Source organism: Morone saxatilis, unplaced genomic scaffold (genome assembly GCF_004916995.1).
Source record: "Morone saxatilis isolate NCDOM2014 unplaced genomic scaffold, NCSU_SB_2.0 Contig23, whole genome shotgun sequence".
In the NCBI taxonomy this organism is placed as follows: Eukaryota; Metazoa; Chordata; class Actinopteri; family Moronidae; genus Morone; species Morone saxatilis.
Genome location: NW_023339796.1, coordinates 7,752,764 through 7,771,405, shown reverse-complemented (window position 1 = coordinate 7,771,405; position 18,642 = coordinate 7,752,764). Strand labels below are relative to the sequence as shown.

Genomic DNA, 18,642 nt, shown 5'->3' with positions numbered 1-18,642 from the left:
ATCATACAGTTAATGATTCAGATGGAGAATTACTATGGTGAAAGGATGACTGCACATTAAACATTAATCAACACATTTATCTGACAGCTTTGGGTGCTTTACAAAGCTAAAGTAAAGCTTCTAAAATATGTTTTGTTATATATTAAAATACCCACAAAAATATACACAAGTACAGCTGAAATGATTAGTTGATTAACTGATCATACAGAATTAATTAGCAACTATTTTAAGAATCATTAAAGTCATTTTTCAAGCAAAATTGTTTCATGGTTACAGCTTCACAGATTAGCATCATTTCCTTGTAATTATTTCAGTATTTGTTATAAATAATTACTAGATTTGATTTGGTTGGATAAAACAAACATTGTGAAGGTGTCTATTAGGGCTCTGGGTAATTATGGCAGGAATTTCTTATCATTTCTAGAATTTTTACAAACCAAATCATCAGATTAATTAATTATTATTATTAATTAGATTAATAGAGAAAACAATCAGCCAATAATCATTAGCTACAGTCCTATACAAACTACTTTAAAAATAGCTCCACCTTAACCAATTAGATAGTAAAATCCTGTTTTTGAGAAACAATAATCTAATATTAAAACAATATAATATCAATAACTAATAAAAGCCACAGGAGCCATTCTGCATTGAGTACTTGAACAGTTAATACATTTTCCTGATTATACTTGAACCATAATTTTGCTCAAGTACCATTTTCAAGGCAGGACATGTAACAGTATTTCCACAGTGTGATATTAGTACTTTTACTTGAGTAAAGGATCTGAATACCTCCTCCACCACTGCATTTGGGCTCATAATGCTGATAATTACGACAGCACTTGAAGGCAGCGTTTCCGCGGGTACCGGATCACCAGCAGCGGATCAGTCCAGAGAGACACTGCGCTGACGCACAGATGATCTGCGGACTGAAAGTTTAACAACGAACAACCAACATGACTGTAAGCGTTAGGAAAGTCCACAGAAATGGTTAAAACTTTTTAACTTGACAAGAACCAACAGTGAGTTGTTGGTTTTCTCACAGGCGCAAAACTCACATTGCGCCAATTCACGAGTTTCAGTGTCTGAAGATGCGCCACGAACTGAGAGGAAGGATGTCGATGAGCCTGATAAAGACAGTTAATCTCATCACAGGACTGGTCATTGTTTTCCAGTTTCAACTCACCTTCATGAAGCTCAAATCAGTTTATGGTAAGTCATAAAAAATTATCTTAATCCGCAAATAACGGAGCGCATTTTATGTCTAAGTTAGGTTGAAGTTGGTAAAAGTGGAATATTTATATTGTACATTGTAGGAGAAAAACAGTATTTACACCTAATGTTTTTATTTCATCATTTAACTGCTGAAGTTATTTAATGTTATAACTCTATACAGCCGACCTAACATTAACATAAACTCCTGTGTTTAGTTACTGCGTCATTTTATGTTCGTGGATGCTTCAGTTTCTTTTAATTATCATCACTTTTCATACATTATGAATCACTGGTTTAAAAGATATAAGGTTTGTTTTATGCCACAACTAATATCTTTTAATTGAATATGGCAATTACAGAAAATGTGTTCTTTAATATACAAAATACAAAATATATTAGTAACATTATTAAATTTTTTTGTTCTTTTTTTTCTTCTAAATCTCTATTTTTACCTCAAATATCAGCGTAAATAAATAATACATTTTAGTTATGTATGTACCTGTGTTTATGTGTGTTTCCACCTTCGGCCACCAGGTGGGGGAGTCCTTACTGTGTAAAGGTCACTGACAGACATTTAAGGTGTAATCAGACTCAGGTGTGTTACTGAAGCAGCCGTATTGTGGAACATTTGGTTTATTTTAAGTGAAAAGGAAACTGTGGACGATGCTGCAACTGTAAGTGTTGAGCTGTATTTAACTTTATGATAAATGTCACATTATACAGTATAGAAGTAGTCACTACAGTTACAATAAAACTGCTCTCTCTTCCTAACAATCAGTGGTGTAGTGATGCTTGGAGAGGTGGCTATACACTTAATTTATGTCCCAATTTCTTTTTAAGGGGCCCATCCAGCCCAGTGTTACAAACAGGGACATATAGTCTTGCATATTTAGTTCACCTAAAATGGGCCAGTTGTATATTTGCACATTGTTACTTAATGCTGCTTGACTCTAGGGAGTATCGGTCATTATGAAATTAACATTAGCCACAGAAGAGGTGCAGATTTAGCATCGATACTGGCCCACAAACAGGTGAGACAACTACATAATAATGCATTTTGAGAATTCATTACTCCCTCTGGCCTTTGCCATCCTAGGATCATACAATTCAGCTACTTTAACTACTGAATGATGCACATGAGAGGGGTATATCCAAAGCTCCATATCCCTGCGTATACCCAGCACCACACCACCGCTGACAATGAAACCTGCACTGGCTGCTACACATCAAACTAACACACAGGTGGAGGGTTATGAGGCTTCTACAGGGCCACCATGTGACAGAAATATAGACACAACACCCACCGCTGCATGCCTGGTCCTGGACCTGCTGGTGTGAAGAATGTGAAGCATGCTTTCACCCTCTGCTGTGAAGAGAAAAGTTAAGACGCACTGTTGTCACTGGAAAGGACAGAATGACGGGGGCGACCGCACATGTTTGCCACATGGCCCACGCTGGGGGAATTGTTTATGTCCTGTTGCAAGTGAGAGGAAGATGCAAGTTTGAGATGTTCGAGGAGGCGTTCTCCACACTGAGTTCCCTTTAACATACAGTTTTACATATTTATTCAACCTTAAGCAGCTTTAAGGTTGTCAAAATAATCTTAATATTCCACACTGTCAGTATCATATATGTTCTGTACCAGGTTCTTCAAGCTCTTCACTAAAGATTTATGCTATTTTTTCTGAGTGAAATCCCCAATGTAGCCTGATATATTTGTTCTTGAACTGAAAATTTTAAGTTTAAGTTTGTTTGGTTTGAATTAGAGCTGCAACGATGAATTAAATAGTCGATTAAAATAAATGAACTATTATTGTAATCGAGTCATCGTGTGAGAATTGCATTTTTCTTACAGTTGGATTTTGAATGGCTGGTTGGACAAAACAAGGAATCTGAAGACTTCCTGATGTTTTATAGACCAAACAATCCATTTATTGAGAAAATAATTGGCAGAATGATTTATTATAAAAATAATCGTTATTGACATCCCTAGTTTGAATGAGGTTATATAAGTTTGTAAAGACGGACCCACCAGTTGGTCGCTGCTTGTTAAGGAGTCAGAAATATTTCACATATATTAACACATTTCGAGTCTTCAGTGAGCTTGTTTTGTCTTTTTGTTAAAGATATTTATTAATGATTTAATGCAAGTTCTCATATTAGAGAAGCCGGAACGTAAAAAGTTTAGTTTAATATCGTTACTTGATAAATTACTGAAATGGTCATCTGATTATAAACATTTCTTGTTTTTCATATTTAAAAAATTATGTGAAGTTGTGAGAACTTATATTGTAGAGGGAATGCTGAATAGGTTATTTTTGTTTTGGGGTTTTTGAGTTGCCTTGTTTTGCTTTCTCTTAATGGTTTTAATGTGACAATATAATTCAGTTTTATTGATTTATTTTGGATGTGTGTTGTCGGACTATTCAGGAACTTTGTGGAAATGCGTATTTGTGTAGAGCACATATTTGTGAAAGCAGAGGCTGTCATGTTTCTTGTTCTTTGCTTATTTAATTTTGTTTTTAGCTTTTTTTTTTTTAGCTTAAGCTATTGGGATCAAAACAACAATAACTTTTCTCCCTCTCTTTTAATCCTCAGGAGTCTACCGCACTGACACACAGGATCTGTCTCCTCCTGAGGGAAGGTTGGACGTAGTTGGAGGGAACAACGAGCCCAGGGAGAGAGAGAGGTTGGCATCCAGGACCAGGTCTGGGGCCCCTGGCTGGGCTGCAGATAAGAGGGGCCACTACAGAGACCAGCACCAACCAGAGGAGTCAGATCCAGACCTGTTGATGGAGGAGGGACACGACAACTCTACGCAGATTGTGGTAGAGTTATTTACAGCAAAGAGAGGATGAACAGATGAAGGAACGACAGACATTGCTAGGATGTTAACTTTTAAATAGGGTAGTAGTTTGGGACATTTAGGTAACAAATGTAACAAACACAGAAAGAAAGAAGGTGTTTAATTACATTTCATAGTGAGAGTCTTGAAGCTTTCTGCTATAATATTCCCAATATAATATAGTTGAACTTTCAGAATGACCAGACGTTTATAGGAACATTTATTTCACGTTTTGATGTTTTAGAAAAAGAGTTGGAGCTTTTTAGGGGTAAAAAATCTCTCATCTAACGTGATGGTACAGGCAAACAGATTAAAACTGGGATGATGGTTGTAATTAAATAATAAAAGAGTGTGAATGTTACGAATTAACAGCAAAAACTGAGTCAGAAGTTTTAATATTATGGAAAATAGCAACAAAACTGAGTTTGGTTTTGAGTTTACTTGATGAGCATTGCCTGTTTTACTTTTAATAATATAAAAATATCTCCATCTAATTTTCCACAAACAAAACTGTCCTAAACTTAAACTTGAAAGCCTTACTGGCACGAATGTACACTTTTTATTGTTCCCATAATTCCACTTCACATTTTCTGTCCATAATATCGATTAAATGTATGTTGTTGTTTTTTTAAAGCATTTCAATCCCTACATTTATCGACAGGACATTGATCACGCCTACTATACATCTAAAATCTACGGCCCTGGAGACACAGCCAGTAAAGACCTGTGGGTGAACGTTGGTGAGATGGAAGAGGATGAGTGGAAGGTCAGTGGCTTCCTGTCCAGCACCCACAGACAAGCTGAGGTATGCAATGTGTGAATGAATGGAACAATCAGTGTTTTATGCAAATTCAATGACTCATGTAAGAAGAATACATTTTTCATCTATGTATTGTAAAAAAAACTTTCCAAATTATTCGGATTAGAACAGAAACTTCCAGTTCCAGTAATGCTGCTTATAAGCTATTTTACATAATGTGTCATCAGTTTATATGACAGACCATCTTTAACATACAGTTGATATTGCACTTCTTTGCCTTTCTTTGTTTTCAGAGAGTGAATCTTTCCTTTGACTTCCCTTTCTACGGTCATATCCTGAAAGAAATCACCGTGGCAACTGGAGGTCTTAGACGTCCTTACCTGCACACACAATGTTTTCTCTCTAGTTGTGAGCTCATTCATGAAGCTTAACATTGAAATCAGTTAGAGATGTCTTAATTTGAGCTACAGGTATATACTGTATAGAGCTATATAAGTGCATTTTTATTAGTTTTGTTTACTTTTCTCACAGCCACACATTTCATACTTATATTACAATAGTGTGTGTGCTTTTAAGATACTCTGCATGAGCAAAATTCTTAAGTTCAAACAGCATACATTTAATAACTAGATTAACCTGCAAATATACCAAAGAAAAATATGTAAAATTACAGAGTGAACTAGTTTGTTTCCACAGTTGAAATCAATATTGTATACATCTTCTTCAATTGCATGCAAATGACTGATGGCAACCTCTGCATGTTTCCTCTCAAAGGTTTCATTTACACTGGAGATATAATCCACCGGATGCTCACAGCCACTCAGTACATCGCCCCCCTGATGGCAAATTTTGACCCAAGTCTGTCGAATAACTCTACTGTGTTTTACTTTGATAACGGTGAGAGAAACAACTAGAAACCTTTTATTGTTTGTGCGTCTGCTGTAGAATATTTATACTAAATGTGTGTGTGTGTGTTTATGTATGTCTACCACAGGCACAGCACTGGTGGTTCAGTGGAACAGGATTCACCTGCAGGACAACATCAGTCTGGGAACTTTCACTTTCCAGGCTGTTCTGCACAGTGACGGACGCATCGTATTTGTATACAAAGAGGTGACATTTCTTCTCTTCTTCGTGTTCTGTTAATGTGACATTTGTTTAATTATACAGTTTGTTTTAAATAGATTCCTGTAGACATCAACGACATCAGCACTGAGAATCACCCTGTCAAAGTTGGTCTGTCGGATGCTTTTGTGGTGATTCACGAAATCGAGCAGATCCCGAGTGAGTGACACATTTGGTCTATAAAATATATATTAAAAACTTCCTGAATCACTAATTTAACATATTAATCGAAGCACTGGAGCTCACTAATAATTAAAAACATTGCATCCTTTCTGACATGCTCCAGATGTTCGGAGGAGAACCATTTATGAGTATCACAAAGTCGACATGCTCAAGTCCAAAATCTCCAATTCTACAGCTGTGGAGATGTTACCTCTCCCTAGTAAGTTACTCATATTTAAAGTATATTAAAGATCATCTAATGCTAATATAAACGCACAGTTTACACACAAATTCTCATCCACATTCTGTATATTTGGATCAACCTAATCTAAACATTTATTATATATTTTATACTTTTGTTATCCTGTGAAATTGTAAAAAAATATATGTTGTGACGATAATACAGTAGCAGCTGCAGATGGCTGGTAAAAATGTATTCATGTTTAATTTACAAAGGTCAAAGCTGCCTCTTCCTCCTCACTATTCACTGTTTTCTTTATTCTCAGCATGTCTCCAGTTCTCCAGCTGTGGACCATGTGTCACTGCTCAGATTGGCTTTAACTGTAGCTGGTGCAGTCGGCTACAAAGGTAAACTGGAAAGCCCTCGGAGAGCACATAATGTACCACTGACTGCACATTTTATCACATTTATTTTAAATAATAGAACATTTTAGGAACGTTTAAATTGTATCTGAACCCAGGTCTGACAGTCTTAGTCGATTTGCAGACTTTATATGAAAAATAAATGTATAAATGTATCAACTTGCTGTTGTTCCTTCTATAAGTAAGTCTTTATTCCAGAAATACTGTGTATGTGTTGATGTCTGCTCATATGATTTAAATTTGATTGCTATTTGTTTTCAACAATTATAGTATTTTATTTAGGTATGGAATATAAAATAACATTAATGCATTTTTCAGTAAATGGTTTGCACATTAAAAAATAGATTCAGTCTTTTGAGTCTGTTTAAAAATAATACTCAAATCCCCATATTAGTATTGAAAGAGTTTAAAGTTATTGGTTGCTGTAAGTGGTCCTCCTGTCCATACTGAACACATAGAGACTGAGAAGTTATTTCCATGTAGGTTATGGGGGAACAAAATCTACAGAAAGCTGACAGTCAGTGGTCTACTTGGGTCAAATTCAGTTGATATCTTATGTTACGGCCAGCTTAGAAACCTCGTGTTAGCTTCACTGAATGCATTTTTGCACAGATTGATGACTATGTATAATTGTACAGGAGAAACTATCACAGCGAACAATAATCTTTAGTGTGTGCCATGTGACTTGGAAAAAAAATATCAACCTATCCTTTAAGACTAAATGAATTTACAACGGCTTTGTTCTTTTCCATTTGCTTTACTACATGCTGCCCTGTTGTAGGGGAGAATTAAAGGACCAGTGTGTAGGATTTAGTTGCATCTAGTGCTGAAGTTGCACATTGCAACCATTTTGTTTTTCCATTCTGGGCTGCTGTAGAATTATGGCGGTTCAACACGGCTCATTCTAAGGTAACAAAAACATACCTATGAGTATTATATTCCATTGCTGCTAATAGATCCTCCTAAATGTTACACACTGGACTTTTAAATGTAAGTGAGTATATTATACATGAACCCCTACCCACACCTTGATTCTGATCACTATATCATATTTAAACAATGCCTGATAAATTAAAACAAATCATCAGCTGTTAGCTAAGAAATAACAATATTAGGTTGTGAACAAAAATCCAACACTTGATTTAGACTTGTCTACAGTATTTAGTATGTTTGTGAGGGTAAACCTGTAATTACAGCTCCACTATACTCTCCATACATGAATAACATTTACTTTTTTTCTCAGGTGCTCCAGTGGCTTCGATCGTAACCGGCAGGACTGGGTTGACCTCGGCTGCCCGGAGGAGGTTGTCGTTATTTTAAGTATTATTTAAGTAAACTACAGAAAGTTTAACTGAGTTAGAACTTCCATCTGTCTGTACAAGAGTTGACTGATGTTTGTTTTTGTCCAGAGAAGAGATCCCTGGTGTCTCCGAAAGACGGACGTCACAAATGCCACATCTCGCCTCACACACACAACCACTCCTGTTACGACCACAGTGCAGCAGAAGACCTCCAGCATGACCTCCACCTCCCTCAGCAAGACGTCCACTGTCACCAAACCCTCAATACACAGCAGCACGAGCAGAAGAACATCCACTCCACAGCCTCCTACCAGCAAACCTGCAGAAGGTAAGCTGACAAATGCTTTCAAATCATCTGTAGTAAACCAAACATGCATTAATTTAAAACTGCAGTATTTAGAGTTATGGTCCTCCTTTTTATAATTTTAATTTTAGTCTTTAACATTTTATCTCATTTAGATTATAGCTCAAGGCGGGGCAGGTCTCATTACCATCCTACGAATTAATACTTGTTGCATGGTATCCACACCCAGTGTGTTGTGTAAAGCCTGACAGTGAGAGGGTCAAGTGGTCAGCTATTTCCCAGCCCTCTGTTAGCTCATAGCTGAGTGTATACAGCGCCATGTTAAATACTGCATAGTGTCCTCAGCTGCTGAAGGATGACTAAATGTATGTGTATCACTCTAGTTGGGTCAGAATATACGGCTGTTATCTTAGGCTGTGGTGGCTATTGTTTGTGAGCTGAAATGTCCTACTCAAACAAAATCACTTATTTTACCGATGTGTTATTTAGCTAGACGAAAAGGTATTTAAAAAAAGTCCCAAAGTTAATGACAAAATGTCTTTTTGTTCCAATTTGTGATGCCTGTGGGGAACTAAAAAGATTTAATGATGTCAAGTACACTCAAGTATTTTATTAAAAACTTACAAAAGCTAAATTAAAAGGATACACTTTAAAAACTACCAAACTAACGACTCAGAAAACTACCCCTACAGTACAATTGGACCTTATCAATCAGTTATTTTTAAAGTTTAGATTTGTATTTAAGATCTACACTTTGAAGACCTGAACACATGCTATATTCACAGAGCCTTCACTCTCAGCTAAACAGCCTCAACCTGCATCAGTAGAGTGCGAACAGAACAATTACCATGAGTCCGGAAGAAGAAAACACTAAATTTGTCAAAAAAGTAGCTTATTGAGTATGTATGATTATAAAAACAATTAAAATACATAATGCAGCCAGAGAATTGTATAAAAAGGTCCGGAAAACTTGTCTCTAATGCAATATGCACAGTAAATGATCTCGTTTTACAGAGATGCCCTATAGTTTGAGTTCACTATATGTGTTAATGGTATAGTTTATCATTTGGTCTGTACTATTATTATTATTATTATTATTATTAAGCATTGAATAAAATCTGAAATAGCCATAAAATGTGTCAGAGGTTGTCCGTTTATTCCTTAGAAGAAAGGGGTCCCTTAAGTTTTTAACCACTGCCTTACATTAAAGTCATACAACTACTAATAATGTTTGTCATTGTTTTTTGTCTAGATGACACGAAGATGTCTTTGCACATCAACGAACCACGTAAGTTAATTGTTTTTTGGTCAATTCACATATTTACCTGAAACTTTAAATTGTTAAAGCTATTATATTCAAGATTTGTATGCGATTACAGCATTATTTTAATAATTCTGATGGCACATGTCAAACAAGTGAAGCTATCTGCATGTGTGTGCTATTCTTATTGCTCCTCGAGTGTCCCCCCTGTGCGTCTGTGGAGTTGGTCTGTAATATCACTGAGAGTCTCATCATCACGTCTGTACAGCAGAAAATAAGGAGCCCCCAGGGGAGAGTAATGAGCAGCTGCAGATTGGTCTAATGGCAGGCATCGTCATGGTGACGGTGATCATGGCAGCAGCTGTCCTCCTGTCTGTCTACATGTACAACCACCCGACCTCCAGCGCCAGCCTCTTCTTCATGGAGGTTGGTGACACCCAGCTGCTGTGTACCTCTGTACTAACCCAAAGAAAATCCCCTGAAAGAGCACCATGCACTTTTAATTCTTCCTGGTTTCTGTTCATCTCCTCATACTATTGGTCAAAATACATTCACTTGAAAATGAATGGCAAGCAGTCGGGCCTAAAGGTAAGAAGTTGGTCCTTCCAACAATGTAATCTAAAGCAGTGGTTCCTAACCTTTTTCCTCAAAGGACCTATTTTCTATCATTTAGTACCGACGCCCCCTGACTAAGTGACATATATGATGGATATTTAATATATTCAAAACTGTACAATGAACCCGGGTTGAGAAGGTTGTGTAAAATTATTGATTTGGATGAATTTTGAACAGTCATACATACTTAATAGGCTTCTTAAGTGTTTTCTTGTCCCTGAAGGTCGGCCATTGTTTCTTTTAGAAAATGTACTTTACTTTTCCTCCCAGATATCTCCCAAATGCTGAGATACAGGTCTACTGTGTTCTTATACCCCTTAAAATCAAGAAGGCCTCTTAAACCACAGGTTGGGAACCACTGATCTAGAGCAAGATATCTTGACAACTACTGGGAGATCACCTTGTAATTTGTATACATGGGTTTTGTTTTTTTTAATCTTCCAACATTTTAAACTCTGATTTAGATGGAAATATTTGGCCTTTTTGAAAGCAGGGAACAGCGGTGTCTTAATTTTGTTTTCTAATTATTATTTCTGTTGTTATTTTCCCCCACCTCAGCGGCGGCCGACCCGCTGGCCAATCATGAAGTTCAGGCGGGGCTCAGGTCGCCCCTCTTACGCCGAGGTGGAGGCTCCCGGTCAGGACAAAGACGGCACGGTGGTCATCGACCCCAAACAGTCTTTTGTCATGTCAGACAGAAGAGAGAGTGAACAGAAAGAAGGATTCATAGTTCCTGATCAGAGGGAGCGCTTCCTAGTCTCAGAAAGCTCCTGACCAAAACTACATATCCCAGAAGGCTTTGGGACAGAGCTGGTTCTCTATGCAAGTAAGCATTCCTTCCTTGAAATGCTGAGACTTTTTGTTTCCATTCGGCTGTTGCTTGAGTTCATTTTAAGAATTTGAGCATTCAGAGAGGAAAACATCAAACCTCTGTGAGGAAATTGTAACTACAGAATATTTTATAACAGTTTGGCTTCATGTTTGCATTAGCTCGGTGAGCCATTGGGCTGACTGCATGACAGAAAAAAGATAAAAACGTGTGTTTACTGCAGCATCACAAAGAGTGAGGTGTGACGGCTGCTGAATGTTTGTTTTGAGACCATTTCTCTCAAAGACGGCTGTTATTTTCCAGAGCCGTTATGTGTCGTTCCCACACCTTCTTCACAAGGAGGAATGTCATATTCGGGTGTCATTTCCTCATCTCAAAAATACAGACTAAATTCCTCACCATTACACCCACCTTCATCTGAGGGGCAAACAGGGTGCCCAGTGTTTTCACTGTTGTTTATCTCAATATTTTCTCAGTGAAGTAAAATGTCGGCAAACTTTGATAATTTTTCCTTTATTTTCTGAACTTAATGAAGGCATAAAACATATGTATACTACAACATTACAAACATCCACAGAAAAATACAGATCTATATTTATTTTAGACATGGTGTAGTCTTGCAACATTTTCTACAAATTGTTCCCATGTATGTGTAATCTGTATATTTGATATAACGGTAAAACGGTGTAAACTGCATTATTATTTTTTTTTTTATTCAGTAGCTGTACTGCTGACATTTTTACTGTCTTTTCAGTCATACTATTTGTTGAGCTTTATTCGTCAGCAAGTAAAATAGATGACTAGTGATGTCAAAATTAAAATATAAGGATTGTTTTGTATACATGCTGTATAATTTAACCAGTTTTCTCACATCTAAAAAAACTCTCTAAACTCAAATGTTAGTCATTTTGTTGTTCTTACATTTAGTGAGCTGAGGGATTGATCAACGGTGATACATTTTCAAAACTGTTTGGTCATCAGTCTAATAAAGTAGTTTAATCTACATTTTGATACGATGACACGAGATTCAACAGTCAGTGACATACAGCACAACTCCACCAAATACATACAGTACTAGTGTGCCGAATTATTTGAGGCATGTTTAGTTAAAAATGACATTAAGGCAACTGGTGTCGAATGGGTCACTTGAGACTGGCCTGTAGGCTGCAGAGTGACGGTGAAGGCACTTGGAGGTCCTGTGAAGGTCCGAGGTCTTTGATCTACGTTTCGTTTTCTTCTGAGAAAGAAACAAGTAGGGATAAAATATTATTTATAATCCAATTACAAAGTGATCTGAGGTACTTTTAGTCTTTTTAGTCAAACAGTACTTCTCATTAAAAGGACCAGTGTGTAGGATTTAGAGGCGAAATTGCAGATTGCAACTAACTGAACACCACTGGCATCTGTATTTGATGACATGACAATGACAACGGGCTGCGTCGGTGGGAGAAACTACGGCTCTATCTACAGCCAGTGTTTGATATTATTTAATTTGTGCCAATAGATCCTCCTAAAAGTTACACACTGGATCCTTAAATAGGTGGATATTTCATAAATGGCAGGAAATAGCTAAATCAGTGCATTTTTGAATTATTTTGTGACAGTACTTTCACTTAATTCTTCACAAATACTTACTATTTGGTTTGGAGCGCCAAAGATTAAATTAAAACTGATGAAATAATGTGTATACTACATAATAAATCCAAGCAGGTTAGGAGTATGTAGTAAGTCAGGGATCCTTTTCCAAGTCAGACCCCAGAATAAACGATCACAATATGACCTTTTTTACCATATCATGCAGCTCAGTAACTTTCTAAAGTCACATTTTGATAACAAACTTAACCAAGAATGTTTCTTACCTTTCACTGGTGGTGCAGGTAATCGCCTTCTCAGCTGTCTAGATGAGTCGAGGGTGACATGCTGCAGAAACATGTGTGTGAAACATAAGGGTTTTTGTTTTTGTTATACAAGAATAATGTTGTGGTAGTTATACTCCTATGTTAAGATGTATATTAAGAGGTACAGCACCATAACTGGAATGGTCTTGGTCTTAGTGGTGCGTGACTGAGGGTCCACATCGAGGCCTGCGCTCTTCAAAGCAGCAATTCTGGCCGAGATGTCACAAATCTAGAGCAGAAACAACACAAATACAGTACGTTTGATTCAGCCTGGTGTTACAGTTTACTTCTTAATCTTTCCATAAGGTAAATCTATGTTTTTAAACACCAGAACTCATCACACAGCTAAGTATTCATATCTAATAAAAAGCAGCAAAACACTTTATAAATATAAAATGTGCAGCATCGACTCACCTGTAGCTCAGACTGTTGAACTTTGGCAGCTGCTGATGCTACCTGCTCCTCCAGGAAGGACAGCTCCATATCAGAAGTGCCACTGCAGATGCCCCTGGCACACTCCTCGAGGTCATTCAGGTCCGCCTCCAGACTGTACACGGAACCAGCTGCTACGTACACCTGCAGTATATCCAGTTCAACACAAGATCAACTTCAATTACTGCAATTATGTAAACTCCTCTTGTTTTACCCTTCAAGTTTTCAGAACCAGTTCTGATATGTGAATAAACAACCTGCTTCATACACTTCTCTAACCTTCAGGTTACTACTGGAATCACCACAAATAACTTACACACAGTAAAGAAGCAGCTTAAACGGATTTTTGACCCAGAGGAAGGAGCCGCAATTTGATCCCCAAAATCTAAATGTGAACCTGGAAACGTGCATTATGTTCCCTTTAAGACGCAGTTAATCAATTACTGTATTATAAAATGAAACCCTATGCAAGTGCAGTTCATGGTAGAGTACAAAAGCAAAGTATTTCTACAAACCCTTCTATATTTGGCAGTGACGTACACTGAGAATGGACTTTACAGTGAAATATGTCTTAATACATGTCTGGAGGGGATCTTTAACTGCACTCATTGTGTCAATCTATCATCTTTGCTCCTTACAGACAGTAATGCAGACGTAAGCATAAGATTGAGCTGGTCTTCAGTATATTATTACTACACATAAGTGTCATCAGCTGAAATCTGGCCAGCAATTATACAGTTTTATCAAACAGTTCAATGTGCAGTAAATAAAATGGAAACTGAAATAAAACTGAAACTGAAATAAAACTGAACTTACGTTCTCCTCCAGTCTGGAGAACTGTTGATCCAGTTTCTTGGGGTCAGTGTGGGGGGGCAGTGAGGTGGTGCAGAGTCGGGGGTCGTCTCCTCCCTCCACTCCCTGCAGCAGGTCCTCGGTGGCGTTCAGCACCTTCAGGACCTCAGTGGTGATGCTGCGCAGAGACACCGCCGAGTACCTCTGCAACACACAGACAGGAAGGCTGAGTGATGTCTTTGTTATACCTGATGTTTTTCAGTATAATAAAGTCTAATTAGACCTTTTTTTATGTAATTACTAGCCTTAAACTTTGTACACTGAAGGGTTTTTGGGACACTAATGCTCTTCAGTCAAACTCAGGTTATTAAATTAAAGGGAAAACTCAAATACTTTACTGCTTTAAATTAAACTCAAGCAGACACATTATTAAAAAGTTAAAAACAAAAAGGAAGGAACAAACAGTTATATTCACACTTTTTCGTAGAGTAACAGTGATTGGCTAATACGTGATAAATTAATAGGTGGAAAATACATGAACATATTGAAATTAGTTGCATGCATGAAAAACATGAAAGTAATGAGGGGAAAAAAGGAAAAGAAAAAGTGAGCAATCATCACTATGCTGCCTTCCTAAAGCAAGACCAGTTCTCACCTTCTCCAGCAGACTTGATATAAACTGTACTGTTTTGTAAAGCTCCATGTCACTACCCTACAGCGCACAGAGGAGAAGAAAACACACAGGCAAATCGACATCAAGCAGATTGTCAGTTGTTAAGTAGTTAGTTACATTGCAAAGAAAAAGTTAATAAGCAGAGTTACTCAGATCAAAAGTGAGCCTATGGTACTTCTGCTGTGGCCACATGTGGCAGCTACAGGATGATGGGTAATTTTCAAATGAAGTCTAATGAAGTCTAATTTCAACACGACACCCACTGACCAGGTTTCTCCTGATAAAAGACTGAGATGTGGTTGTAAGTGACTGACCGTTATGTAATGTTGCACGTATGCATCACTGTCCAGAGCGAGATTAAAAAACAAGTTAGAAGCTACAATGCTTACGATTTGAATCTCCTCTGCTGACAGTAAACCTTCCTGAAGGGACGAGGTGCTGCTCTGCTCCACCTCGATTGCATTTTCTTCTTTGGGTTCCTCAAGTCTTTCATCCGTTTCTTTACTTTCTGCCATCATTTGCCACTCAGTTGAGACTTCTTCTCTGTCCTCCTCTTCATCGTCATCCACTACTATTTGTTTATATGTCAGTTTGGCATCAAATGTCTCTTCAATTGCCATAACTAGAGAATTTTCTTTTGCTAAATTTCTATTTTCTTGTGCACCTGTATCCTTTTCCTGCTGCCCATTTTCATTTCCGCCTGTAGCGTCTCCGCTCTCCTTTTTCCTGGAGATATCTCCTCCAATTTGCTCAGTTACATATTCTCCCGGTCCTTCCGTCACAGCCAACTCTGGCATCACGTTGTCGCCTTGACTTTGAGACTCTTCTGCGTTTCCTGTCTCCCCTGATGTGTCTGTACTTTGCGCAACATTGTTGTCCGCGAATCCGCTTTCTCCCCTTATTGTTACATTTGTCTCTTCTTCCTCTGGCTCTCTATCGGTTATCTCATTCTCTGCGGCTTCATCCTTTAATGTCTCTCCCTGCATGTCCTCCAAAGTCATCAACAACATGCTGCTGATTATTCTGTCAAATTCTTCATCTTCCTCATCACTTTCTGCTGCTGTGTCCCATTCCTCCTGACTCTCACTGATCTTTTCCTCTTCCTGTCTCGTTTCTCCCTCCTGTTTGTCTGGCCAGTTCGCCTCTGGCGGATTCTCTTGTTGGACTTTTGTCTCATCTAAGGTTATTATCTCCTCCGTTCTCTTTGCTTCCATCTCTTCTTTTTCTGTCTCTTTTGCTTTTTCAGCCTCTTTCAAATCTACTTTTTCTTCACATACATCCCCCTTCGCCATCCTTTCATCCTGAGTCTCCTCTGTTACTCTCTCCTCCGTGCAATCTTTCTTTCCCTCCGTCTTGCCTTGTTGGACATTTTTAGTCAGAATATCCCAAACACTCTCTCTTGTTTCATTTTTATCGCTGCTCTCCTTTCTTTCCTCATTTTCATCCCCTAAATCAAACATTTTCTCATCCAAATGTCCAAACGATTCTCTCCTCTCCTTATTCTTTCCCACTGCCTCCTCCCACATACAGCTCCCTTCACCTACTACCTTATTCTCTCCAACTCTATCCAGCTCATCCTCAGCGGAAGAAAACGGAGAAGGGCTGACTAGACTGGACAAATCGCGCAGTTGAGCAGCTTGGACGGCTTTTTCTGCCTGCAGTTTCCACAGTGTCTCTCTGTCTGTTGGCTCCTCCCCCTCTTCACCTCGACCTGCTCTGTCTAACTCATCCTCCGTGGAGGAGAATTGGGTGGCGTTGACTTGGCTAGCTAATCTGCACACTTTCACCGCCAGCTCCTCATACTTCCCATCCTCCTCCTCCTCCTCTCCTGTGTGATTCTCCTCATCCATGACGCCAACTCTGTTCAGCTCATCCTCTGTAGAGGAGAACTGGTTCGCTCTCACTTCTCTTTCCAGCTGACAGAGTTTAGAAGCAAGTCTGTCCGTCGTTTCCTCCTCCTCCTCTTCATCTTCACCTTTACCTGCCTCCCATTCTTCCTCACTCTGACCCACTTTGTCTAACTCATCATCGGTGGAGGAGAAGTATGTGAGTCTGGACTGTGCGACAAGCATGTATAATCTGTCTTTCATCTCTTCTTCATCATCTTCTTCTTTCTCCTCCTCCGTTCTTCCTTCATCCAAGTCGATCTCCATCCTCCACAGCCTCTCATCGTCTTCATGTCTGTCCTCGCTACTGTGTCTCTTTTCCTCCGTCTGTCCATCACTACCAGCATCCCTCGCTCCATCAACTTCTTCTTCTCCAGTGGAGCAGTCAGTAACTCGGCCTGCTACTTGTAGTTTTAACGTGAGCTCCCGGTCCGTCTGATTGGCTCTGTGTCCGGTGACATCACTGTCAAGGTGATAAGGTTCAAGGGTCGGGGTTTCAGAGGTCAAAGTGTCAGGGGTCACAGCATCAGAGGGGTTGTCTTTTTTACTGTAATCCTGAATGTAAGAAATAATAGAAAATAAAAATATATGTTCATAATCACTGTAGATTCAGCATTTGGGCAGCTTATAATGGAAATGTATCCGAGTATTTGGTCCACTCCATTAATACCAAACGAGGGAAGGCAAGAGTGCAGGAATTTCTATAATTAGTTCAAAAGGAATTTTTGGTGGCATCTAATGATTCTTTTCATATTTGATTATTCAGTTGATTACATCTTTATCCTTTGGTCAAAAAATGTCAAAAAACAAAATAAAAAAACAACAAAATAAACTCAGATGCCTCATTTGGCCTAATCAACTCTAAAGCCTCAAAATGTTGAATTTAAAATCATTAAAAAACACAGAAAAGCAGCACACTGACACATTTGAGAAGATCAAACCAGAGAATATCTGCTATTTTTGCTTGATTAAACAACTGCAACGATCATTCATATATCAAAATAGTTAATAATTGTAAATAGTTTCAGCTCTAAAGGAATTAATTTCATATTTTGATACACTTTCCTGCAAGTGCAGTTCTGCATTCACATATTTATATTACATTTCTATGTCCTACACAAATTATTTAACAACTCTACTGATTTTATTATGTACACTACAAAGATTTACAAGAAATGTAACATGTCATTGTTCCAGAATTGGCAGTTTCACATGGTTATATAAAACCTTCTTGGCTATATCATTATTTTGTTAGTTTCTGCTGTGAATAATTAAGATAATAATTCATTCTAATTATAGCTCATCAGTTTGTAGTTTAGTGTGATTTATTTCTTACCATCACAGAAGAAGACTCTTTTTTACTCTTCCTTTTCTTCCGTGATCTCTTGACTTTTTCCACTTCCGGCTCTGCATCCACCTTGTTCTCCTCCTCTTCCTCTCCTGCTCCATCTACGTTAAAGTTCATGTCAATGATGCTTGTCCTTGGGGCTGATGAAGGTCGCCGGATCTCCATGGGCACCTTCTTCCTAAAGAGGGCCAGCAGAGGTTTATTAGGCTTCCAGTTCCCCTCATAGTCTGCAAACAGATAGTCTTCGCTGCCTCGGCGGTCCATCGGCGGGGACGGGGTCGTGTCGTCAGAGTCCTGCGGGTTGAAGTTAGAATCATTCATCTTCTTGTGGAACTGCTGGAGGGCAGCACTCCAGGAGGTGTCGGCCTCAGGTCTGGTTTCGTTGTCAGAGCCCATGCCTTCGTAGGCAGACACCACTTCGGACTCCTTCTCCAAGGCACTGAAGACCAGGCTCTTCCTTTTGGTCAACAGGCTGGGACGCGACAGCTGGGCGCTCTGTAGGGCAATCCAGTTCCCGTCGGGGCTCTTCAGCACTGAGGACACACCTCCGTACGCAAGCACGCACACACAGACACGCACACACACACACAAAC

At 38.6% G+C, this 18,642-nt stretch overlaps 2 protein-coding genes across 3 annotated transcripts in view; one reads left to right on the top strand and one right to left on the bottom strand.

Moving 5' to 3' along the window:
* The first annotated feature begins 874 nt into the window (after positions 1-874).
* LOC118334789 (plexin domain-containing protein 2-like) lies at positions 875-10,965 on the top strand. Its single transcript, XM_035670854.1, has 14 exons — positions 875-1,212; positions 3,814-4,043; positions 4,722-4,865; positions 5,114-5,183; positions 5,595-5,717; positions 5,815-5,933; positions 6,005-6,104; positions 6,232-6,327; positions 6,614-6,695; positions 7,954-8,014; positions 8,120-8,339; positions 9,568-9,603; positions 9,845-10,002; positions 10,750-10,965. The coding sequence occupies exons 1-14, from the start codon at positions 1,092-1,094 to the stop codon at positions 10,963-10,965; spliced, it is 1,776 nt and encodes a 591-aa protein (XP_035526747.1). The 5' UTR covers positions 875-1,091.
* si:ch211-106h4.9 (rab effector MyRIP) overlaps positions 10,822-18,642 on the bottom strand; it is a gene marked incomplete in the record, with an annotated part of 24,774 nt that continues 16,953 nt past the window's right edge. The window contains 7 exon segments of one of the 2 annotated variants that reach the window (XM_035670851.1): positions 10,822-12,257; positions 12,880-12,940; positions 13,049-13,147; positions 13,333-13,494; positions 14,167-14,346; positions 15,205-17,256; positions 18,038-18,594. In XM_035670851.1, coding sequence (XP_035526744.1) covers positions 12,241-12,257; positions 12,880-12,940; positions 13,049-13,147; positions 13,333-13,494; positions 14,167-14,346; positions 15,205-17,256; positions 18,038-18,594 — 3,128 coding nt within the window. 2 annotated transcript variants of the gene reach the window in all.